General features: G+C 43.4%; 1 protein-coding gene across 1 annotated transcript in view; it reads right to left on the minus strand.

Annotated features, from left to right (window-relative positions):
* LOC124594174 (probable 3',5'-cyclic phosphodiesterase pde-5) overlaps nt 1-24,398 on the minus strand; it is a 277,725-nt gene that overhangs the window by 99,505 nt on the left and 153,822 nt on the right. The window contains exons 7-9 of the mRNA XM_047132534.1: nt 20,711-20,944; nt 17,947-18,160; nt 5,800-6,002 (exon numbers count right to left, since the gene is read on the minus strand). Of these exons, the coding sequence (XP_046988490.1) occupies nt 5,800-6,002; nt 17,947-18,160; nt 20,711-20,944 (651 nt within the window). The remainder of the gene's footprint in view (nt 1-5,799; nt 6,003-17,946; nt 18,161-20,710; nt 20,945-24,398) is intronic.

The raw sequence follows: 24,398 nt of genomic DNA on the forward strand, positions 1-24,398 counted from the left end.
GAATGGGTAGCTTTGAGGGATGAAGTAGTGAAGGCAGCAGTGGACCTAGTAGGTAAAAAGACGAGGGCTAGTAGAAATCCTTGGGTAACAGAGGAAATATTGCATTTAACTGATGAAAGGAGAAAATATAAAAATTCAGTAAATGAAGCAGGCAAAAAGGAATACAAACGTCTCAAAAATGAGATCGACAGGAAATGCAAAATGGCTAAGCAGTGATGGCTAGAGGACAAATGTAAGGATGTAGAGGCTTATCTCACTAGGGGTAAGATAGATACTGCCTACAGGAAAATTAAAGAGAACTTTGGAGATAAGAAAACCACTTGTATGAACATCAAGAGCTCAGATGGAAACCCAGTTCTAAGCAAAGAAGGGAAAGCAGAAAGGTGGAAGGAGTATATAGAGGGTCTGTACAAGGGTGATGTACTTGAGGACAATATTATGGAAATGGAAGAGGATGTAGATGAAGATGAAATGGGAGATACGATACTGCGTGAAGAGTCTGACAGAGCACTGAAAGACCTGACTCGAAACAAGGCCCCTGGAGTAGACAACATTCCATTGGAACTACTGACGACCTTGGGAGAGCCAGTCCTGACAAAACTCTACCATCTGGTGAGCAAGATGTATGAAACAGGCGAAATACCCTCAGACTTCAAGAAGAATATAATAATTCCAATCCCAAAGAAAGCAGGTGTTGACAGATGTGAAAATTACCGAACGATCAGTTTAATAAGTCACAGCTGCAAAACACTAACGCGAATTCTATACAGACGAATGTCAAAACTAGTAGAAGCTGACCTCGGGGAAGATCAGTTTGGATTCCGTAGAAATACTGGAACACGTGAGGCAATACTGACCTTACGACTTATCTTAGAAGAAAGATTAAGGAAAGGCAAACCTACGTTTCTAGCATTTGTAGACTTAGAGAAAGCTTTTGACAATGTTGACTGGAATACTCTCTTCCAAATTCTAAAGGTGGCAGCGGTAAAGTACAGGGAGCGAAGGGCTATTTACAATTTGTATAGAAACCAGATGGCAGTTATAAGAGTCGAGGGGCATGAAAGGGAAGCAGAAATTGGGAAGGAAGTGAGGCAGGGTTGTAGCCTCTCCCCGATGTTATTCCATTTGTATATTGAGCAAGCAGTGAAGGAAACAAAAGAAAAATTCGGAGTAGGTATTAAAATGCATGGAGAAGAAATAAAAACTTTGAGCTTCGCCGATGACATTGTAAGTCTGTCAGAGACAGCAAAGGACATGGAAGAGCAGTTGAATGGAATGGATAGAGTCTTGAAAGGAGGATATAAGATGGACATCAACAAAAGCAAAACGAGAATAATGGAATGTAGTCGAATTAAGTCGGGTGATGCTGAGGGAATTAGATTAGAAAATGGGACACTTAAGGTAGTGAAGGAGTTTTGCTATTTGGGAAGCAAAATAACTGATGATGGTCAAAGTAGAGAGGATATAAAATGTAGACTGGCAATGGCAAGGAAAGCGTTTCTGAAGAAGAGAAATTTGTTAACATCGAGAATAGATTTAAGTGTCAGGAAGTCATTTCTAAAAGCATTTGTATGGAGTGTAGCCATGTATGGAAGTGAAACATGGACGATAAATAGTTAGGACAAGAAGAGAATAGAAGCTTTCGAAATGTGGTGCTACAGAAGAATGCAGAAGATTAGATGGGTAGATCACATAACTAATGAGGAGGTGTTGAATAGGACTGGGGAGAAGAGAAGTTTGTGGCCCAACTTGACCAGAAGAAGGGATCGGTTGGTAGGACATGTTCTGAGGCATCAAGGGATCACCAATCTAGTACTGGAAGGCAGCGTGGAGGGTAAAAAATCGTAGAGGGAGACCAAGAGATGAATACACTAAGCAGATTCAGAAGCATGTAGGTTGCAGTAGGTACTGGGAGATGAAGAAGCTTGCACAGGATAGAGTAGCATGGAGAGCATCAAACCAGTCTCAGGACTGAAGACCACAACAACAACAATACACGAGAGATAATGTAGTGTGCTTCACCGCTCATAAAAACGTCCTGCGCGGCTCTGTCACGCATGGAGCCTATGCGGAGAGAAATTCTCCCACCGCTTTTAGCTTTGTTTTACCCAAACATGCTGCAGCACTTTCTATGCCATCTTCAGTGATTTTTACTTACTTTCTTCCTTATATTACGCCATCGGTTATATATATTGACAGTGCAATGTTTACTATCTATTATTACAGTTTCTTGTGGTTCTTTTTATGCTGTGGCCTTGCTTCCCGTGTTTGCCTTGCTTCTTTCATTTACGACCCATCAAAAAATTATTGGTAGTTTTATACGTACCATACGTTCTACAGCCTGAAATTAAACACCTAAGTGACAATATCGTTTGAGAAAGAAAATAAATAAAACTACTGAACATCGCACAGAATGTGTTGAAACGTGTCAGCAAAAGAAAGTAAAGCAAAGTTTCACGCTGTGGCCCAGAGCAACTAATCGGGAACGACCGACCGCCGTGTCATCCTCTGGCAATGCCAACATTTGGACGAGGTATGCAGCTACATGGGGTCAGCACACCGCTCTCCCGGTCGTTGCAGCCCTACTTGACCTCGGAGCCACTACGTTTTACTCAGGTAGCTCCTAGTCGGTATGATATGGCTAAGTGCAACGCGAAACAGAAGCCCCCCCCCCCCCCTCTAGAGATAAAGATCACTGGCATCACCGGGAATCAAATCCAGGTCATCTGCAGCGTAGGCAAACACGCTGACCACTGAAGTACGGAGGAGGCTGGTGAAACATGTTAGGCAAGAATAAAATAAATCCAATGTCGGAATTTCAGTGGAATTTTGATTACAGAATGCGGAAAGAAGAGCTACAACATCCAAAGTATGATGGAGGCTGTTATTTCGTGCAGGTACTTACATACGAGGTAATGTCGATAATGGCAATAATAATAAAAAAAATGGCGAGGTGCGAGTAGGACTAGCGCACTGAGAAATTTGTACAAACTTAAATACGTATTAACAGTTCATCTGTGCTGGGAATCGAGAATCCCGGCCATTTTTGCGTGTTATCAACATTGATACTGGTACGATATCGGTCGCAGGTATTCCAAGGTTTTTGAGAATATTTTAATTTCAATAATATGGACCTTGTTGTCAATCCATGCCTCAACGATACAGATAGCGGTACCGCAGGTGCAACCGCAACGGAGGGATATCTGTTGAGAGTCCAGACAAACGTGTGCTCCCTGAAGAGGGGCAGCAGTCTTTCCAGTAGTTGCACGGGCAGTATCATTGACTGATCTGGCCTTGTAACACAACCAAAATGGCCCTGCTGTGTTGGTCCTGTGAACGGTTAAAAGCAAGCGGAAACTACAGCCGTAATTCCTCCCTTGGGCATGCAGCTCTACTGTATGGTTAAATGATAATGGTGTCCTATTGGGTAAAATATCCAGGGGTGAAATAAACTCCCATTCGAGAATGAGATTTTCACTCTGCAGTGGAGTGTGTGCTGATATGAAACTTCCTGGCAGATTAAAACTGTATGCCGGACCGAGACTCGAACTTGAGAGCTTTGCCTTTCGAGGGCAAGTAGGCCCGCGTAAGGTCAAGGTCCCGAGTTCGAGTCTCGGTCCGGCACACAGTTTTAATCTGCCAGGAAGTTTCAAACCCCCATTTGGATGTCGGACCGCGGACTACTCAGGGGGATGGTGTCAAACTGGCATTGTAGGATTGGAGCGTAGAGTATTAGATCTCTTAAACAGGCAGGTAGGTTAGGGAACCTAGAAAGGGAAATGGATAGGTTGAAGTTAGATTCAGATGAATACTGAGTTACAAAAATAAAGTCAAACACGAGTAATGCCGAAGTGAGTTTAATAATGAATAAGAAAGTAGTAACGCGGGCAAATAAACTACTATGAACAGCGTACTGAACGCATTATCGTAGAGAAGATAGACACGAAGCCCACACCTACCACAGTATTACAAGTTTATATGCCAACTGTCTCCGCAGATGATGAAGTTCCTTCTCTAGATTGTCGCACAGATGACAAAATGGTAGATATCGAAATAGATGACAGAGGGATAGAAAAACAATTAAAATCGCTCAAAAGAGGAAAGCCCGCTGGGCCTGATGGGATACCAGTTCGATTTTACACAGAGTACGCCAAGGAACTTGCCCCCCTTCTTGCAGTTGTGTACTGTAGGTCTCTAGAAGAGCGTAGCGTTCCAAAGGATTGGAAAAGGGCACAGGTCATCCGCGTTTTCAAGAAGGGACGTCGAACAGATGTGCAGAACTATAGACCTATATCTCTAACGTCGATCATTTGTAGAATTTTGGAATACGTATTATGTTCGAGTATAATGACTATTCTGGAGACTAGAAATCTACTCTGTAGGAATCAGCATGGGTTTAGAAAAAGACGATCGTGTGAAACACAGCTAGCGCTATTCGTGCACAAGACTCAGAGGGTTCCGAGGTAGATGCCGTGTTTCTTGACTTTCGCAAGACTCTTGACACAGTTCCCCACAGTCGTTTAATGAAGAAAGTAAGAGCGTGTGGACTTTCAGACCAATTGTGTGGTAGGATTGAAGAATTCCTAGATAACAGAACGCAGTATGTCATTCTCAATGGAGAGAAGTCTTCCGAAGTAAGAGTGATTTCAGGTGTGCCGCAGGGGAGTGTCGTAGGGCCGTTGCTATTCACAATATACATAAATGACCTTGTGGATAACATCGGAAGTTCACTGAGGCTTTTTGCGGATGATGCTGTAGTATATCGAGAGGTTGTAACAATGGGAAATTGTACTGAAATACAGGAGGATCTGGAACGAATTGACGCGTGGTGAAGGCAATGGCAATTGAATCTCAATGTAGACAAGTGTCATGTGCTGCGAATACATAGAAAGAAAGATCCTTTATCATTTAGCTACAATATAGCAGGTCAGCAACTGGAAGCAGTTAATTCCATAAATTATCTGGGAGTAGACATTAGGAGTGATTTAAAATGGAATGACCATGTAAAGTTGATCGTCGGTAAAGCAGATGCCAGACTGAGATTCATTGGAAGAATCCTAAGGAAATGCAATTCGAAAACAAAGGAAGTAAGTTACAGTACAGTTGTTCGCTCACTGCTTGAATACTGCTCACTGGTGTGGGATCCGTACCGGATAGGGTTAACAGAGGAGATAGAGAAGATCCAACGGAGAGCAGCGCGCTTCGTTACAGGATCATTTAGTAATCACGAAAGCGTTGCGGATGTGATAGATAAACCCCAGTGGAAGACTCTGCAGGAGAGACGCCCAGTAGCTCGGTATGGGGTTGTTGAAGTTTTGGGAACATACCTTCACCGAGGAGTCAAGTAGTATATTGCTCCCTCCTATGTGTATCTCGCGAAGAGACCATGAGGATAAAATCAGAGAGATTAGAGTCCACACAGAGGCATACCGACAATCTTTCTTTCCACGAACAATACAAGACTGGAAAAGAAGGGAGAACCGATAGAGGTACTCAAAGTACCGTCCGCCACATACCGTATGTGCGGAGTATGGATGTAGATATAGATGTAGAAGTGATTGAAGAAATGGATGATGAGATAAAATAAACTACCCAGCAATTAGGAATTGAGCAACTTGAAGTAGTAGATGTCTTTTACTATTTGAGCAGATGGGAGGTACGATACTGCACGATGATCGTAGTACACAGATAATGCGCAGGTTGCTTAAAACTAGTACTAAAGGAGCTGACGGGCGACTGTGGTGAAGTCTGAGTTGGGCTGGCCGGGCGCCTGCAGAGCGGCAGCGCTGCGGTACTCACTCGTCGACGCCGGGCATGGCGTCCGGGATGCCGCGCTCGCGCACCTGCTGCACCTCGGCCTCGCCGCACGTGTTGTGGTAGCTCAGCACCTCCAGCGCCACGCGGTACTTCTGCTCGGAGCGCGCGATCTTGTCGTACAGCTTGGCGTGGTGCAGCGCCAGCCCGCAGTACACCGCGAACATCTCGAACGCCTCCTCGTCCTCCTGCGCACCGCCACCACCACCCACTCAGTGCGGAACACGCTCCCTGCTCAGGGCTCAGCACTCGCTCACTCACCTGTCTTCCTGAAGCCTGCTCTTTCCGCTAACACATCATAAGACCAAAGGAGAAGCGGTGCAGATGACTGGGACGGACGATCACATTGATAATATTGTGGGTAGAGCAAACCAAAGACTGCGATTCATTGGCAGAACACTTAGAAGGTGCAACAGGTCTACCAAAGAGAGTGCTTACACTACGCTTGTCCCCCCTGTTCTGGAGTACTGCTCTGCGGTGTGGGATCCGCATCTGGTGGGACTGACGGATGACATCGAAAAAGCACAAAGAAGGGCAGCTCGTCTTGTATTATCGCGAAATAGAGGAGATAGTGTCACAGACATGACACGTGAATTGGAGTGGCAATCATTGAAACAAAGGCGTTTCTCGTTGCGGCGGGATCTTCTCATGAAATTTCAATCACCAGTTTTCTCCTCCGATTGCGAAAACGTTCTGTTGGCATCCACCTACATAGGGAGAAATGATCATCACGATAAAATAAGAGAAATCAGGGCTCGCACGGAAAAATAGAAGTGTTCGTTTTTCCCGCGTGCCATTCGAGAGATGAACGGTAGAGGGACAGCATGAAGGTGGTTCATTGAACCCTCTGCCAAGCACTTTACTGTGGATGGCAGAGTAATCATGTAGATGTAAAGGGCCATAAGCTTTGACAGAAGACCGATCGGAACGGGTTTGTTCCTTTGTCACACTGGACTCTTGTGTGATGTCCATGTCCTAGTTACACCTGAGGAGAGTCATATAGCAAACAGCTGCTGAGAGAATGGGAGAGCTGACAATCGATGCCGTCCATCGCATCTAGAATTGCGCCACGTGTACCGCCGAGACTGAGATCCAGTCCGACAATAAACCTGCCGTCACTCCATAATAGAATGCGAAATGAATATGGAATCCAGCCAAATAGTTTCTCGCACACCATAATGATAAGGAACAGTATGCCACCACTTTTCTTTCGCTTCACATCCAGAGACTGGTAAACACAAATTTTCTTAACCCCTTTAACGCGTGTCTACAGCCTCTCTATAAATTCTGTAAATGAAATTATGTTCCGCTTTTGGCTGTAACTTTTTTATTGTGTTACTGAAATTTCGGCTTATGTGGCATTGTCAGCCACATCACTTGATGTCATGTTGCGGCCTACAAATTTGTTGGGATCAGATCTTTGTAGGGCTGTGTCAGCATGTAGTAGAACATGATATTTCGTTAGGAAATGCCATGGTACACTCATAGGCTCTTCGAGAAATGGAAGGTATTCGCCAGAGTGTAGAAGGGAAAACTATTATCTTAAGTTAACTGGAGTGGGGCAACGCACTTTCGGTAGGCTTCTGTTTCTGCAGAGGCAAGTATATACGCAGGAGCTGCACCTGCCGTGGGCATCAGAGGTGAAAGGAATTCGTCACTTGCTGTGGTGGACGTGTTACTTCGTGCAGCCTCTGATGGAAATAAGGTAGATCACCAATGAATAACCAAAGAGTCTGCATTGGCATTGAACATTATGGAACCTGAAATGTAGTTCACCTACGCTATTGTATACGCACCAGAGAGAGGGACGAACCTGGAGCTCATTGTAAGGTATATTGTATTAATTGTTAATTTAAATAATTATTAACTGAAACTGTTACCGTCTTCGTATATATAGTTAAAGGCTACCCAGCCACTGACTTTCGTCTGTGTGAATGCGCACAGGTTGCCCAAACTCTTAAGGGAATCGCCAAAGTGTGCGCGAGTAATGAGTGGATGGGCAAATGTCTATGAGGTGCATTACATATGTAGAATTGTGGACAGTTGGGAATTTGAGTCTCACGGGAAGAGTGCTAGGGATAAGTCCCTGCAGTCGCGCTATTCATCTGTGTCCTCGGTGGCTCAGATGGATAGAGCGTCTGCCATGTAAGCTGGAGATCCCGGGTTCGAGTCCCGGTTGGGGCACACATTTTCAGCTGTTCACATCGAGGTATATCAATAACACCTGTCGGCAGCTGAGGGTTTCAGTTAATCATCATTTATTCCAGGGAAAAGCTGCACGTTCATCAACAGTATCTCTTCTTTCGAGAACAGTTACTGCCTTCGTATATAATTGTTAATTTTACAATGTATGGTTGAAATGATGGAACCCTGGTTGCGAATGCTTGAAGTTGTTTGAGGAGAGAGATGCCCTGTTCTTCCAGCTAATTCACGAAATCTTCGGGGAAGAGAGTCCGAACACGGTGAAGAAGGCAATTAGATGGGACTGAATAACAAGGCGAGCTCTACAAGATGAAGTTATAGGCGACCGTAGTATCCAGGTGATATTAGCAAACAAATCGACTCCGAAACCAAAGGTCGTGTGCTATTCCAGAAGGACGTACGTAACTGGCATACATTAAATGTATTCGCAGCTGCGAATATGGACAACGATCATCTGATTAATGGAATGTTGACAGTAAACATTGGTGCCGGACAGGGACTCAAACCCGGATTTCCCTCTGATCGCAGGCAGTCCCATACCATTTGGCTATCCGTGCACGTCTTACGGTCAGACCCAATCGTCCATATGTCACCAACCACGTGTCTACAACCTGTAGTCGTACATCCACTATGTACAGGGTGTTTCAATAATGACCGGTATATTTGAAACGGCAATAAAAACTAAACGAGCAGCGATAGAAATACACCGTTTGTTGCAACATGCTTGGGACAACAGTACACTTTCAGGCGGACAAACTTTCGAAATTACAGTAGTTACAATTTTCAACAACAGATGGCGCTGCAAGTGATGTGAAAGATATAGAAGACAACGCAGTCTGTGGGTGCGCCATTCTGTACGTCGTCTTTCTGCTGTAAGCGTGTGCTGTTCACAACGTGCAAGTGTGCTGTGGACAACATGGTTTATTCCTTAGAACAGAGGATTTTTCTGGTGTTGGAATTACACCGCCTAGAACACAGTGTTGTTGCAACAAGACGAAGTTTTCAACGGAGGTTTAATGTAACCAAAGGACCGAAAAGCGATACAATAAAGGATATGTTTGAAAAATTTCAACGGACTGGGAACGCGACGGATGAACGTGCTGGAAAAGTAGGGCGACCGCGTACGGCAACCACAGAGGGCAACGCGCAGCTAGTGCAGCAGGTGATCCAACAGCGGCCTCGGGTTTCCGTTCGCCGTGTTGCAGCTGCGGTCCAAATGACGCCAACGTCCACGTATCGTCTCATGCGCCAGAGTTTACACCTCTATCCATACAAAATTCAAACGCGGCAACCCCTCAGCGCCGCTACCATTGCTGCACGAGAGACATTCGCTAACGATATAGTGCACAGGATTGATGACGGCGATATGCATGTGGGTAGCATTTGGTTTACTGACGAAGCTTATTTTTACCTGGACGGCTTCGTCAATAAACAGAACTGGCGCATATGGGGAACCGAAAAGCCCCATGTTGCAGTCCCATCGTCCCTGCATCCTCAAAAAGTACTGGTCTGGGCCGCCACTTCTTCCAAAGGAATCATTGGCCCATTTTTCAGATCCGAAACGATTACTGCATCTCGCTATCTGGACATTCTTTGTGAATTTGTGGCGGTACAAACTGCCTTAGACGACACTGCGAACACCTCGTGGTTTATGCAAGATGGTGCCCGGCCACATCGCACGGCCGACGTCTTTAATTTCCTGAATGAATATTTCGATGATCGTGTGATTGCTTTGGGCTATCCGAAACATACAGGAGGCGGCGTGGATTGGCCTCCCTGTTCGCCAGACATGAACCCCTGTGACTTCTTTCTGTGGGGACACGTGAAAGACCAGGTGTACCGCCAGAATCCAGAAACAATTGAACAGCTAAAGCAGTACATCTCATCTGCATGTGAAGCCATTCCGCCAGACACGTTGTCAAAGGTTTCGGGTAATTTCATTCAGAGACTACGCCATATTATTGCTACGCATGGTGGATATGTGGAAAATATCGTACTATAGAGTTTCCCAGACCGCAGCGCCATCTGTTGTTGAAAATTGTAACTACTGTAATTTCGAAAGTTTGTCTGCCTGAAAATGTACTGTTGTCCCAAGCATATTGCAACAAACGGTATATTTCTATCGCTGCTCGTTTAGTTTTTATTGCCGTTTCAAATATACCGGTCATTTTTGAAACACCCTGTATATTCCTCTACGTGGGAGACATTTTATTTAAAGATGCTGGCCCGGTGTTGGCGGATAAATACAACATTGAAGTGCCTGTGTTATTTCCGTTTATAATGCAAAATTTCTTCAGCAATGCTTGCATTTCCGAAGAAACCTTACATCCTAAATCAGAATAACACACTTACTGCAATATCGTATATGTAACTGGTAGTTTTGACGTCTCCCTGTGAGTACTGCGTACACGACAACCTTCATGGTAACAGTGTCAACGGCTGTTGTAAGGTAACGTATCATGTTATTCTTCTCATTGATAACAGACATTAACTCTGCAAGCATCAAGAGTTACACAGCCGTAAAACGACACCGTAATTTCTTAACTTATTTCCAAGCCGTAATATGACATCGAATTTTATCCTTTACGATGGCACATAAGCCGAAACTGAAATAACATGATAGAAACAGGTACAGCCAAAAGCTTAACCTTAAATAATTTAAACGAAATTTCTTTCACGCCATCTAACGAACCGGCAACTTGTGGGTGACTTCCTATTAATGTTATATAAGGAGGAGGATTGAAAGGTAGGTTTCTAGTTACTAAGTACGCATTTGTTGTTTTAAACGGCTCTTTCAGTTGGATAACGATGTAAATAGCATGTTGTTAAGGCATCAAATTAGAACGAGACCGAGGAGGGTTCATACTGCACCCGACTAATCTTAGGTCCTTCTTTGCATCCGACGCTATCACCGGATTAGGTTTTCACAAGGCCTCAAGTAATTTCCTCTAGCTTCCCTGTCCAAGTGAACCAGAATTTGATCTGTACCGAACATGCAGCTGATTGGACGAAAAACTCCAACTTTTGCTACATAGGTTACAATATTGTCAGCAGCAGCTAGGCAATAACAGTTTGCACTAGGTAGCATGTCCTAATATTCTCGTCGAAACAACCAAGAAGTAAGCAACAAAGAATCTTTTAGATGTGTAATATTACCTTGTTTAACATTTATTATTTTCACTGCTACCTTAATTTTTACTTAAATACATAATAAATCGTTTTATGACAAATAAAAGTAATATTTTGTTGTGAATTTCAGCTGTAATACATTTCCATATAAAAATATTAGGTTCGCATTGTTAAGATACTACGTATACCCCTTCACATGCATTAGGAATTGCAGAATACAGCGCACTAGCGAAAGTTATTACTTTGGAATGGCGGTGACCTTTGATTCAAAGTTGAACCGCAGTAGGTCATCCGCAGCATTAATCAAGGTTATTGGCCACATGCAAGGAATCTGAAGTTCGCCGCCAAAAATGCTACACAATCTGGATAAGGAAGTGTTTTTTTTACAAACTGATTTAAAACTTAATGTCTTTTACGAATAATTGGAACCTGTGGTGAACGCTACGTCTGTGGTATCGATAGCTACGTTGCCACAGTGTAGGTAGCCGTCCTTAAGTTGGCACTACGAGAGCGGAAGACCTTCGCCGACGACAGCGCCCTCTAGCCGGCGCTGTGCAGCTCTACGAGAGCCGCTCCGGATTCAGCCCATTTGATCACGAGCGGACAACCAACCAACATTGTTTCATTTCCATAGTGGGTGAGCCACTACAAATTCTGCCTGTGTAACTTCTGTGAGCTTTGATACATCCGGCTTCGCACCTACGTGCTCCTCAGTGCACAGTTATGTATTCACGTTATTATTGTGTTGAGATATACTAAAACCACTTTTACTTTAATTGCAGTACCGAGAGTTCTACCTACCTGCTCCTCCTAGGTTCCTACATTCGGCCTACCCTTCAGTTTTCAGGAGCAGACCCACGCGCCGCCTTCCAGGTGGGATAAAAAACGTCGGCTACAGGGAACTTATCGTATGAGATTATGCTAGAAGACTGAGTTTGTTTGTTCAAGTACCTCGACCTTTGATTTGAGTGTGAGGGAGGCCTCAATTAGAAATTTGGTACGTCTCTGCCCATCACTTGATCTCCAAGGTGAGCCAAAAGGTTTGAGGGAATGGAATCATCAAATGAATGTAGAGGATGCCTATGGTGTTACTGCCCCACTTTAACCAAAATATGTTAAATTGTCTGAAGGTGAGCTTTTGTACTTAGAGGGAGACAGGAATCTGGGAAGCTAGTCGGTCGCCGAGGCCCACTGCCGAAGGTCCGTTATGGTCGGTCCTGAGGAGCAATACAGTTTACTGAAGCACCAACGTAGTGAATTACGAACAAGGGCGCTCCCGAGGAATGTGGCATTTAACTTTTTTTATTCGCTTCGGACCGTGCCCATGCAGCCATCTGCGCAGTGGAGCGTCATAAACATGTACTCGTAGAAGCAAACTGACTATTTAGTTATACTTTCTGTTTTTACTCTCTTGTGCAATATATAACACTACGTCCCTATAGGTCAGTCTTCAAGCAGAATCATAATTTTCGAGTCAGAATTTTTTCTTAATTAAAACTGATTTAATTATGTTATCACTCTACTTGCTATATGCATGGTCGCTTCACAAAAGTGATCACAGCTGAATGGAATAGTCAATTTTAATCTGAAATTAATTAAAAATGCAGTGCACTGAAGAGATTTTATAAACATATACGAAGCTTAAGCTTTGAGTTTCTAAACTAATAACGGATCTGTTTGTATAAAATGACTAAACTAATAGTGACATTATATGGGTGTAGGCGGCTGGCGGTTGGAGTTTTTCCACAAATCGTTCTTCGTTATCGAACGCGTCATGTTACAAAACGAACCAATGTTTCGGGTGTTATTGTACGTGGCCTTCGTTAGACTATATCATAAGCTTGGTTCTACGTAGGCAACAAACCGAAAGAATTTTGTATTAATTGTGATGAATTTTTATCACGTTCCTTTTAGTCAAGAAGAATACAAAGGCTATCCAATTCATCTTTAGCACTCGAAAAACTTTTTGTCCAAAAGCAATATAAAAAAATATATCACGGAAATGACGTTTCACTTCCAGGGAGCCATGATTGATATTCTTGAAATTTTGACCATTACGACAATATGAATAGCGAGAAGTGTTTTTCAAACTAAATGGAAATGCCGTGTGGCTAGGGCCTCCCGTCGTATAGACCGTTCGCCTGGTGAAAGTCTTTCGAATTGACGCCACTTCGGCGAGTTGCGTGTCGATGGGGGTGAAATGATGATGATAAGGACAACACAACGCCCAGTCCCTGAGCGGAGAAAATCTCCGACCCAGCCGGGAACGGAACCCGGGCCGTTAGGTATGACATGCCATCGTGCTGACCATTCAGCTACCAGGGGCAGTTTTCAAAATAGCAACCTACAGATTTTATTCGTCAGTCTACTCAGTTTACTTCGGACGTGTTCAAAACGTATCAAAATGTACTGTTCACAGCCGGCCGGAGTGGCCGTGCGGTTCTAGGTGCTACAGTCTGGAACCGAGCACCGCTACGGTCGCAGGTTCGAATCCTGCCTCGGGCATGGATGTGTGTGATGTCATTAGGTTAGTTAGTTTTAAGTAGTTCTAGGGGACTGATGACCGTAGATGTTAAGTCCCCTAGTGCTCAGAACCATTTGAACCTTAGGTTGGTTAGGTTTAATTAGTTCTAAGTTCTAGGCGACTGATGACCTCAGAAGTTAAGTCGCATAGTGCTCAGAGCCATCTGAACCATTTTCTGTACTGTTCACGTAAACATGACGTTATTAAAAACGTAATTAAAACTGACATTGATTCTCCTTTACTAACACACAGTGAATGTGCCCAGTGTAACATAACTCGTCCACTTGCTGGAGTTGATAATAAACAAATGGAAATACAAGGAAAATACATGACACTCATTCAGTCAACCGTCTTCAACTAAAGGTCTGTTTGAGTAAGCGACATCCGTTTCACGAATGTCACACGCCGCCAGTCATTTTTTTTATATCCTCCAGTAAAATTAATTGGAATTGACAAAAAGATAAAAAGTACCAAAATGTAAATTTAGCAGTCTGGCCATTATTTACATTCCATAAGAACGCCATATTATCCGTTCTCATATTACACATAACCAACTGTAATTATGAGAGTACTGGGTTTTGGTTTTTGGTAATCGAATATGTTTCTGAATAGTTGAAATATCTCAAGGGAGTGGAGCGTTTTTGGGAATTACACAACTTCATTAACTGTTAAATCCTTAAACTCAATCAGTCAAGTTGGTTAGGATTTTTCATTTCTCTAACTTTCCTGTGATGATTCATGACTTAGCATTTCTTTCTTTCCTTTTCTTAACGAAGCCACTAGGGATAATTGACTGAATTTCAGTTAAAGTAATTTTTTACCTTCATTTATAATTTTAATTTCAGGAATGCTACTTACTAATGTAATAAACGGACGCTAAAGATCTTTTTGTTCAAATAAATTCACAAATTTTGAATTTTTATATACCTTTCGAGTCTTTCGTAGTTAGTGACTCAGTTATCCTATTATCATTTTCATTATGTGTGGGAAAGTAAAATGAGAATTTAAAGAGAGAAAAGTTAACCATTCCGTCATTATATCTGTGATAAAATCTTCTGGTCATATCACGGCAGCATTACCTATCAATATTATCTTTTGGGTTCTTTTACTGCAACAGAAGTCCTTGACCGTCAGCTATAAAATGAACAATGATTAAGAATCCGATTGCCACCCAAATTGATGCAACGATAATTTAATATCTGCTAACAAGGCAATCGTAATATTTAACAATTAGTTTTAGTTACGTTGGTTTTGACGCCGTCTATTGACCGCGATTACATCTACAGCAAAATCCTTCCCTCCTTTTCTGCCGGTAGTGTCAAGTGCAGCAATGAAAAGAAAGTAGAAATGGTATACATCTATGTAGAATGTAACGTAGCAGAAGAGTAACTGCAATATTGTTTTCTCATATAGAATACAGAACTATTCAACTATATGTTATACACAGGGTGATCAGAAACAGTCTGAAAAGCTTGAAGAGTGTCGGAGGGTGGGTTCTGCAGAAAAATAATCATTCAGAAAGAGATTCCATACGTTGCGCCGTTTCAGAGTTAATTAGCATTGAAGTTAGTCAGTTAGGCCGTTGCGCGCGCCATTTCAAGCGGCCCGCCAGAGACGGTGTCGCCAAAGATATATTTCGTTTGGTTTCCCAAAGCCGAACAAGAAATGATACAAAAATTGGAAATGGAACTGTAGTAAAGATAGAACCAGAGCCAAAGGCTGAGCGATCTCGCGCATTATCATCCACGCTATGACAACAAGAGATACTACGGTCGCAGGTTCGAATCCTGCCTCGGGCATGGATGTGTGTGATGTCCTTAGGTTAGTTAGGTTTAAGTAGTTCTAAGTTCTAGGGGACTGATGACCTCAGATGTTAAGTCCCATACCGCTCAGAGCCATTTTAACCAATAAGTAATACTAATTGTATCCGGGGGGGGGGGGGGGGGCTTGAATTGGCTCGTGAAACGGCCCGATTGGATAACTCAAATGCTAACTAACTCGTAAACGGCGCAAAGCATAGAATTTTTTTCTTAACAGTTATCATCACAATCTACCCTGAAACATTCCTGCAAACTTTTCAGACTGTTTCTGGACACCGTTTACAGTGAACACAGTTCTTGATTGTACTCACAAAAACCTGTTGTGTTCCCATTTGTTTGCTGTCAACTCCAGAAAGTAGACGGCTTAGGTATCCGGGGTACTTGTACTGTGTGCTAGTAAGGCGGAGTCAAAGACAGTTTTGTGTTACGTTTTTAATATCGTGAATCGTACATTGTGATACGTTTTTGAACAAATCTAGATGAGAGAAAGTGGTTCATCAAATATGAAATATAGAGGGTCTATTTAATAAAGACTTACTGCTGTTCATATCTTCGTAACGAACAGAGTTGAAGGACAGACAGTCATGCTGATTAATGAAACTTCCTGGCAGATTAAAACTGTGTGCCGGACCGAGACTCGAACCCGGGACCTTTGCCTTTCGCGGGCAAGTGATCTACCGACTGAGCTACCCAAGCACGACTCAGTCCCCGTCCTCACAGTCTCAATTCCGCCAGTACCTCGTCTCCTACCTTCCAAACTTCACAGAACCTCTCCTGCGAACCTTGCAGAACTAGCATTCCTGGAAGAAAGGATATTGCGGAGACATGGCTTAGTCACAGCCTGGGTGATGTTTCTAGAATGAAATTTTCACTCTACAGCGGAGTGTGCGCTGATATGAAACTTCCTGGCAGATTAAAACTGTGTGCCGGACGGAGACTCGAACTAGGGTTAATGTCCCCTGGTAGATAAACAACAACTGCTTGATGTATGTGTTTTTCTTTTGAACAAAATATTGCTTGAGGTGGTCAAGATAAATGGGGCACTTTGTATACAGGGTGTAACAAAAATGTACGACACAAATTGCACGGCACATTCGTTAGACGTAGACGAAGAAATTATGTTGTATGAACATGGATCTCGAAACACTTTGTTTCCATGCTACAACTCGTTTTATCCAACTCATTAATCATGGGAAAGACAGGAGACGGAACGTGCACTCTTGATGAAGTCTATCTACGTAGTGCACGGCCACGTTTTGTTTTACATGTCTCTGTTGGCATACAACGTGCATCATCGCTTGCTTGCAGATAGCATCATGTGTTCTAGTGATCAGTACGAACATTGCAAGCACACGGGTCACTAAGTAGAGTTAATCACAGACTTGTCTCTTCGACAATGTACACAAATGCAGAGATGGCAGATTCCCATCTGATGTTTGGATTAGCTGACGGCAATGCCATTCGCGCTCAACGTTTGTGTAGGGAGAGATTTCCAGGGTGAAGGTGCCCCGACAGGAAAACTTTAAAGCCATTGATTGTTGACTTAGGGAACATGGGGCATTTAAGCCTGATAGTCGCGACCGGGGCAGGCCTAGAAGCACGAGGACATCGCAACGGGAGCCGGAAATTCTTCATACACTTGACGGCGACCCTAGTGTCAGTAAATGACATGAAACTGCAACACACGTGACTGTTCGGCGAGTGTTACACGAGCACCAGTTCTATCCATACCATTTACAGCGTGTGCAGGCACGATCAGCAACTGATTTTCCTTGACGAGTACTCTTCTGCGAATGGTTTATTTAACAAAGTGTCAATCCTGTTTTTAGTACAACGATGTTGTTTACAGAAGAGGCGTCGTTTCAACGAGACGAGATTGTAAATTTTCACAATCGGTATGTACGGGCAGACGTCAATCCTCTCACAGCTGATTAAGCAACTCATCAAAAAAGATTTTTGTCTGTGTTAGGGGCGGAATTGTTGGTGACTGTTTGGTAGGGCCTCACTTTCTTCCACCCACGCTCAACGGACAAAGTTATCATAATTTCGTAAAGAGCGTTTACCTGTTCTCATAGCAGATGTGCCTTTAAATATGCGATAAAATATGTACTTCGTACACGATGGAACACCTTCTCATTTTAGTGTTAATGTCCGTCGGCTTCTAAATAACAGATTCGGTGACAGATGGGTGGGTAGAGTTGGAATAATTGCGTGGCCTCCTCGCTGTCCGAACCTAAGGCCAGTGTACTTTTATTTGTGAGGGCACTTGAAAGCTCTAAGCAATTAGTGAAACAACTAAAAGTGACGTAAGATAATAATAATGGGGAGAGAAACATGCTCCCTGTTGATTGTTCCTAAGTTGGCTAGGTTATGTAGCTGTATACGTGTTTAGTGGCATATTTCTACACTTCAACACGGTGCCGCGTAAATGAGATTGGCGCTGATGCGGGCACTGACCTTGGTGAAGGTTCCGGTGTGCTTGTTGACCATCTGGACGACGCCGATGATGTTGCCGCGGATGAAGATGGGCATGCAGAGGATGGAGCGCGTGTGGTAGCCGGTGATCTGGTCGACGGTGCGGTTGAAGCGCGGGTCCGAGTAGGCGTCGGCGATGTTGAGCACCTCCCCCGTGAGCGCCACCTGGCCGGCGATGCCCGTGCCCACGGGGAACCTGCCGCGGGAACACACACCACACCTCGCAGCTCTCAGTGGACGTCAAGGTTACGGTACTGGCCTGCATATTCCAGCCTTCGTCGCCGAAGAACAACAGTCTGCATGGGTGCAAGAACCGGGCGCCTGCTACGGACGCCCATACACAGCAATGTTCGTTTAACGCTCATTGAGGAGGTAAAGTTGGTAATCCTTCGGTCCGTCTGGGCGGTCAGTTGCTCAGCAGTTGCGCGTCTATAGGCCTTTGCCCATCTATGCAGCCGTCGTTCTCCCGTCATCTATGGCCCGTGGTGCACCACAGTTACCTCGGTGCTGGTTTCGGATAGCGCTATTTTGCCATGCTCGGTATATTTTAAAAGATTATAAACTTTGCCGTTTCGGAAACCCTTCCACCCTTGCCCCGAAAGTCAATGATCATACCCTTTCAGACGTCCGATAAGTGGCTTCGTTTCTGCATTACGACGACTGCACTGTTGTCCGCCTGTCCCCGACACACTTTATATAGCCTCCACTGCTATTGCTGCCATCTACCATCTATGAGTTGTTTTTACACGTTGAGATCGAGTATCGGTGGTGGTTATATTAACGTGACTGGATCGTGTACACATAAATTAAGCAGAAGGAGCGACTGTTGCTCTTTACAGCGTGAGTATAACTAAAGTTACTGTCAGTATTTACGTGGATTAAAGAACTATAGGACAAGATAGTTAAACTTGAAACAGGTATCGTTGAAAGTATCACGATGAATTAAGCGGTAACTAGTTGGAAATGAGGAATTTTTTATCAGTGTGGATTACGGAAGTGTTGGTGTTGAGGACATAGAAACATTCATTGTTGTGAGCCAATAAACTTATGTTATACTTACACAGGGTTGTCATCTGTACCAGATCCTGAACATGTGTAATTGCTAAGTGCGTGGCCATTAATTACAGAAACGTCACGAACAATAGGCTGACGGTTTATTTCTTTCGGGGACGTTCTTTTTTGTGAGTGGTCTCTTTTAACAGTGAGACTGCCGAACATCTAAATAAACAGTAATGTATCCAAAATTTCAAAAGGCAGAAGTTACAAACTATCCATTGCACAATATGAAAAGTTACTAGTGAAGTGGCGATATTGACATTTATATATTAAATCTGCTACAGTAATAAACAGAAAAACAGCTACAAACTTAAAGATGTACTAGGACGAACCTCTGTTTGGTTTCACGAAAAGGTGAAAACACGGAACAAAAAATTCTAATGTGTTTATAATCGATGAAATTTTGGCATTTAATGGTATTTCAGGACTTTAAGAAACTATTCAATTATGTAATATGTATGGTACAATGTTCAATAGCTTTAAGAATACTGATAAAGGCATTGATTACTAAAACACGATATCCGCAAGATATCGGATATGGGTAACAGAAATGAACTGGTAACTTGAATCAACGAAAGAAGGAAGTAAGTACGCGATGCAAAACGGTCATTATGATGCAATCAGTTTGTGGCGTTACTGAACAATAAGACGTGGTGTTAAATTATCTTTATATACGAAGCAGTTTCTGCGTATGAAGTAATAAAATTCTTAACACCTGATTTAGGAAGTGGAAGATACGCCAATACTGAGAGTACAACTAACGCAGTGTCAATTTATGTAATATTCTTGTTGCACAAAGACTGGTTTAATGCAGCTCTCCACCCTAGTCTTCCCTGTGCATACATCTTCACCTCTGCATAACTACAGCAACTTATATCCACTTGAACCCAGTTGCTGCAGCCAAGCCTTTGTCTCCATATTCAGGTTTAAGCCCCCGCGCTTTCCTCCATGACGTAAATTTCTTTTCTCCTCAATTAGATCTAGTAATACTTCATTAGTTATCAGATCTAGCCACCCAATGTTCGGAATTTTAAATTTCAAAACATCTATCGTATTCTTGTCTGAACTGTTTATCGTCCATGTTTCATTTCCTTACAAGTGTACATTCCAGACAAATACCTTTAGGAAGACAAAACTCGAATTTGCTTTCAGTGTAAGCACGTAAACGTAAACACCACCCACGGATTAGGTGTTGGGCCCGTCCCGAGTGGCGTGCAAGGCAGTACGAGATCAGCATGTAGCCAATCGCTCCAGCCATTGCTGCCAGTGGGTGAATTCTGATGATGCCGCTGCTTCTTTATTCAAGCAGCTCCTCATGTGGCCCCATTAGTCTGTGTGGACCCCACTTCAGACCTCCTTAAAGCAGAAAAATCTGAGGGCGCATTGAGAATCGAACCTCGGTCCTTCCGCACGGAAGGCAGCGACTCCAAGCCATTCGGCTGTATCAATGTGCAGGCTGTCTCAATGTGAAAGAGTATTTTTCAGAATCGCCTCTTTTGATGTTTCCAGTTTCCACTTCATCCTTTCAACCAAGGCCACAGTCCCTTATTTGGCTACGCAGATAACAAAATGCGTGTGTTGTTTTGACTGTCCTATTTCCTAAACTAATTTCCTGAGCAGCGGCTGGTTTAATGCGACTAGATGCAATCTGAGGTAGTGTAATAGGAGAGATGGGAAGACTCGCGCTCACCTGATCTCCTTGGACGCCGGCGGTTTGAGCACGGAGTCGCCCGAGTCGGAGAGGTTGCTGTCGCCGTCCTCGTCGCCGCTGGAGACGCCGACGTCGAAGATGCGCGCGTACAGCTCCTTGCTCTTGCTGTCCACCAGGAAGAGCGAGGCGCGGTCCGCGTCCACCAGGCGCTGCGCGAAGTTCATGATCTTCATCACCAGCGCGTCCATGCTCACCATGTCCTGGAAGATGGACCTGCACAACAGCGACACCAGTTAGTCTGAACCACTGACCTCGAGCAAAACTTCCGTCAAGTACGGACACTTTTTGTTTCTCGAGGTAATTCTTTACTGATGCAAGCGATTAACCAACCAAATGAAGTTCGCTAATTTTGATGTGCATTTATAAGTTATCCCAGAGATTTTTCTTTCTTTACCAAATTCTTCAGTAGGTAAATAATGAATTTTTCCTTCAAGTAGAGGGTACATTGTAAAGGCCTCTTTTTTTTTTAAATTACCGCTACCAGTCACAAACTTTGTTAACTATTGTATTACTTATTTATTTAGCGACATGTTTCGAGGGTTAAATGCCGGCTGTGGTGGCCAAGCGGTTCTAGGCGCTACAGTCTGGAACCGCGTGACCACTACAGTCACAGGTTCGAATCCGACCTCGGGCATGGATGTGTGTGGTGTCCTTAGGTTAGTTAGGTTTAAATAGTTCTAAGTCCTAGGGGACTGATGACCTCAGAAGTTAAGTTCCATAGTGATCAGAGCCATTTGAATCATTTCGAGGTTTTCAGGCTAAATGGCATTACAAAAACAACTTTACAATAAGGTCATACTGAAATTACATGGTCTTTTCGTAAATGCTGTGGTCATCTTTGTTCTTCTGGCGTGGCAGTCTCGTTGTGATGTGGTGCGGTGTACCCATTTCCGTGGCTCTCTTGGTCACTGTTCACTAATCGTCACTAGTGTAGCAGGAACTTGGAAACACGATAACAAACAGTTCTGTAGTGTGAATCATGTTTCCAAGTTACTGCTACACTAGTGACGATTAGTGAACAGTGTCCATGAGAGCCACGGATATGGGTACACCGCAACACATCACAACGAGACTGCCACGCCAGAAGAACATAGATGACCACAGCGTTTACGAAAAGACTCTGTAATATCAGTATGACCTTATTGTAAAGTTGTTTTTGTAATGCCATTTAGCCTGAAGATGAGGTGTAATCCTCGAAAAATGTCGCTAAATAAATAAGTAATACAATAGTTAACAAAGGTTTTGACTGGTAGCGGAAATTAAAAAAAGAAACCTTTACATATTTCTTGAGACAGTCACTGCCGAAAAGTAGTCAAAATGGCTTCAAATTATTTTATACCAACAAGAGGGTACATTGTTTCGCTACTGCTGCGCCTTGCTAGTACTGGTGCTCTTCCACATTGCTCAATATTTTGACGGGCGAGAGTTTGCCCCATTTTGTGGGAAAATACTCGTAATATAATTAGATCGTGGCTGTCTACAATTACAGATAGATTCTTATTGACAGTAAATACAGCAGCCACTGTAAACAGTTTTCTTTACCAAAAAATAGCGCAGTTACCTATTGCAAAATGACAGATTCATCTTCAGATGCCTGTTGAGATGACTTTTTGTCTAAATGAACCAGAGAAGACCTGCAATACGAGAATGTACGCGATTGCGGTCACTTCCAGGTGCCTGTATCAGAAGGAGGAAGAAATCACTATCGAAACGAAGAAAGACAGTATTACCATGACGTGCATCACCTTGAGTAGTGTCTAAAACTATTCCAACATATAAGATGGAAGGGGAATACTCCGTTTTAATGGGTACATATGGCGTAATCTTGCGAATAATTCATGAGTAATTATACTTCTTGTTTCAACAGACTATCATATGACCTTTTCAAAAACTGTGAAATGGTACTAACATTAATATTGGGGCACGTATATTATTCTGCTTACGCAGGGTGTCAATCCTTAGACTCGTCAGTATCATTTTCTTCGATGTTTCGGCAGGTAGCTGGAGTCAGCCCGTACAAATCCTGCCCACCAAGTCTTTCATGCGAAGCCCAGTGTCGATGGAAAGAGTCGGTTTGTTTCCCGTTGCAAACAAAATGATTTTGAAAGTGGAATTTTACGTGCCCACTCGATAGAGCGCTACCAGATCAGTCGTTTTACCGATATGTATTAACAGGAACGGAAAAACAGGAAGAATAACCTGCACTCCAGCAGAGAATGGGCAGCGCCTTTTGTTTCTAGATGGGCCTTCTGGACTTGTTTAGAGTTTCACAATAAATGTCGGGTTTGTAGTGACTTTTTCCATAAAGTCAACGGTGATTTCTCCCCTTCTGGCCCAAAAAATAGTTGTCACCAATTGTCGCGCAAAAAATGTTTGGCGGTACCTCAACGGCATACGTGGCGAACTAGCGTGTCCTCACTGCATTGATTGGATTTTTTTTTGCCGTCACGCTGATGTATGAAATCTATAATGAGATTTTCACTCTGCAGCGGAGTTTGCGCTGATATGACACTTCCTGGCAGATTAAAACTGTGTGCCGAACCGAGACTCGAACTCGGGGGAAGGTAGGAGACGAGGTGTTGGCAGAAGTAAAGCTGTGATGACGGTGCGTGAGTCGTGCTTGGGCAGCTCAGTTCGTAGAGCACTTGCCAGTGGAAGGCAAAGGTCCCGAGTTCGAGTTTCGGCCCGGCACACAGTTTTACTCTGCCAGGAAGTTTCTTATGAAATCTGTTTCATCCCCTGTCAGAATATGATTGATGAATTCTTTTTCTTCATATCACCGCATCAGAAACGTTAATACATCTGTCAAGTTCTTCGTTTTGTGGACAACAGTTAGAAGCTTTGGGACCCACCGTGCACAAAATTTGCAATAACCAAGCTTATCAGTCACAAGTTCGTACAACACTGTCCCTGATATCTGAGGAAAAGTTTTAATTCTGCAGTCTGGAACCGAAAATGTCCTATAATTCTGTCATTAACCTTTGCATGAAGTCCATTTGCTTCAACAGATTGTCATCCAATTCTTTATTCCTCATAGACGTTCGGACGACCGTCCCGAAATAAACTTCATCATTTTATTACAGCACTACCGGTCATAATATTCTCCTCGTACGCTGCACAAAATTATCAGTGTATCTCGAGAGCTTGCATGGTTTTTGCACACAGAAAACGGATTACAACACGTTAATTGACAGGCGCGGTATTGTCCATGACAGCAGCCACTGTAATTTGCAGTTATGACGTAAAAAACAGTTCGGTAACCTTTCCGTGGCGTTATCAGACTCTTACTGTGCCAGGCGACACGACTACGCTGAAATCACGCCGTTACCTATGCTACTCCGCGCACCAGACATCATTAAAACTCTGTTTCCGAGCAGCCCTCATATTTAGGACCACAATAGAAGTAGGACTATTGTCAGCATCTCATTACAGCACTGTCGCTGACAAGTAAACCTACCCAAGGGATACACTTCGATTGTGATCAGCTCCGAATATGTTGTAGTGTAGAGCACAATAAAAAGACGCGAGTTTTTTTTGTACATGCTCATATCGCCGTTAAGAGGGTGGAACACACTCTTAAAAAATATGAGTATCATGTTCCTGAGTGAGTACCGCTGAAACGGGAACGCTTGTGAAAAACGTTCTATGGTGTGTCGAAAAAATCACA

This window comes from Schistocerca americana, chromosome 1 (genome assembly GCF_021461395.2).
Source record: "Schistocerca americana isolate TAMUIC-IGC-003095 chromosome 1, iqSchAmer2.1, whole genome shotgun sequence".
NCBI lineage: Eukaryota > Metazoa > Arthropoda > Insecta > Orthoptera > Acrididae > Schistocerca > Schistocerca americana.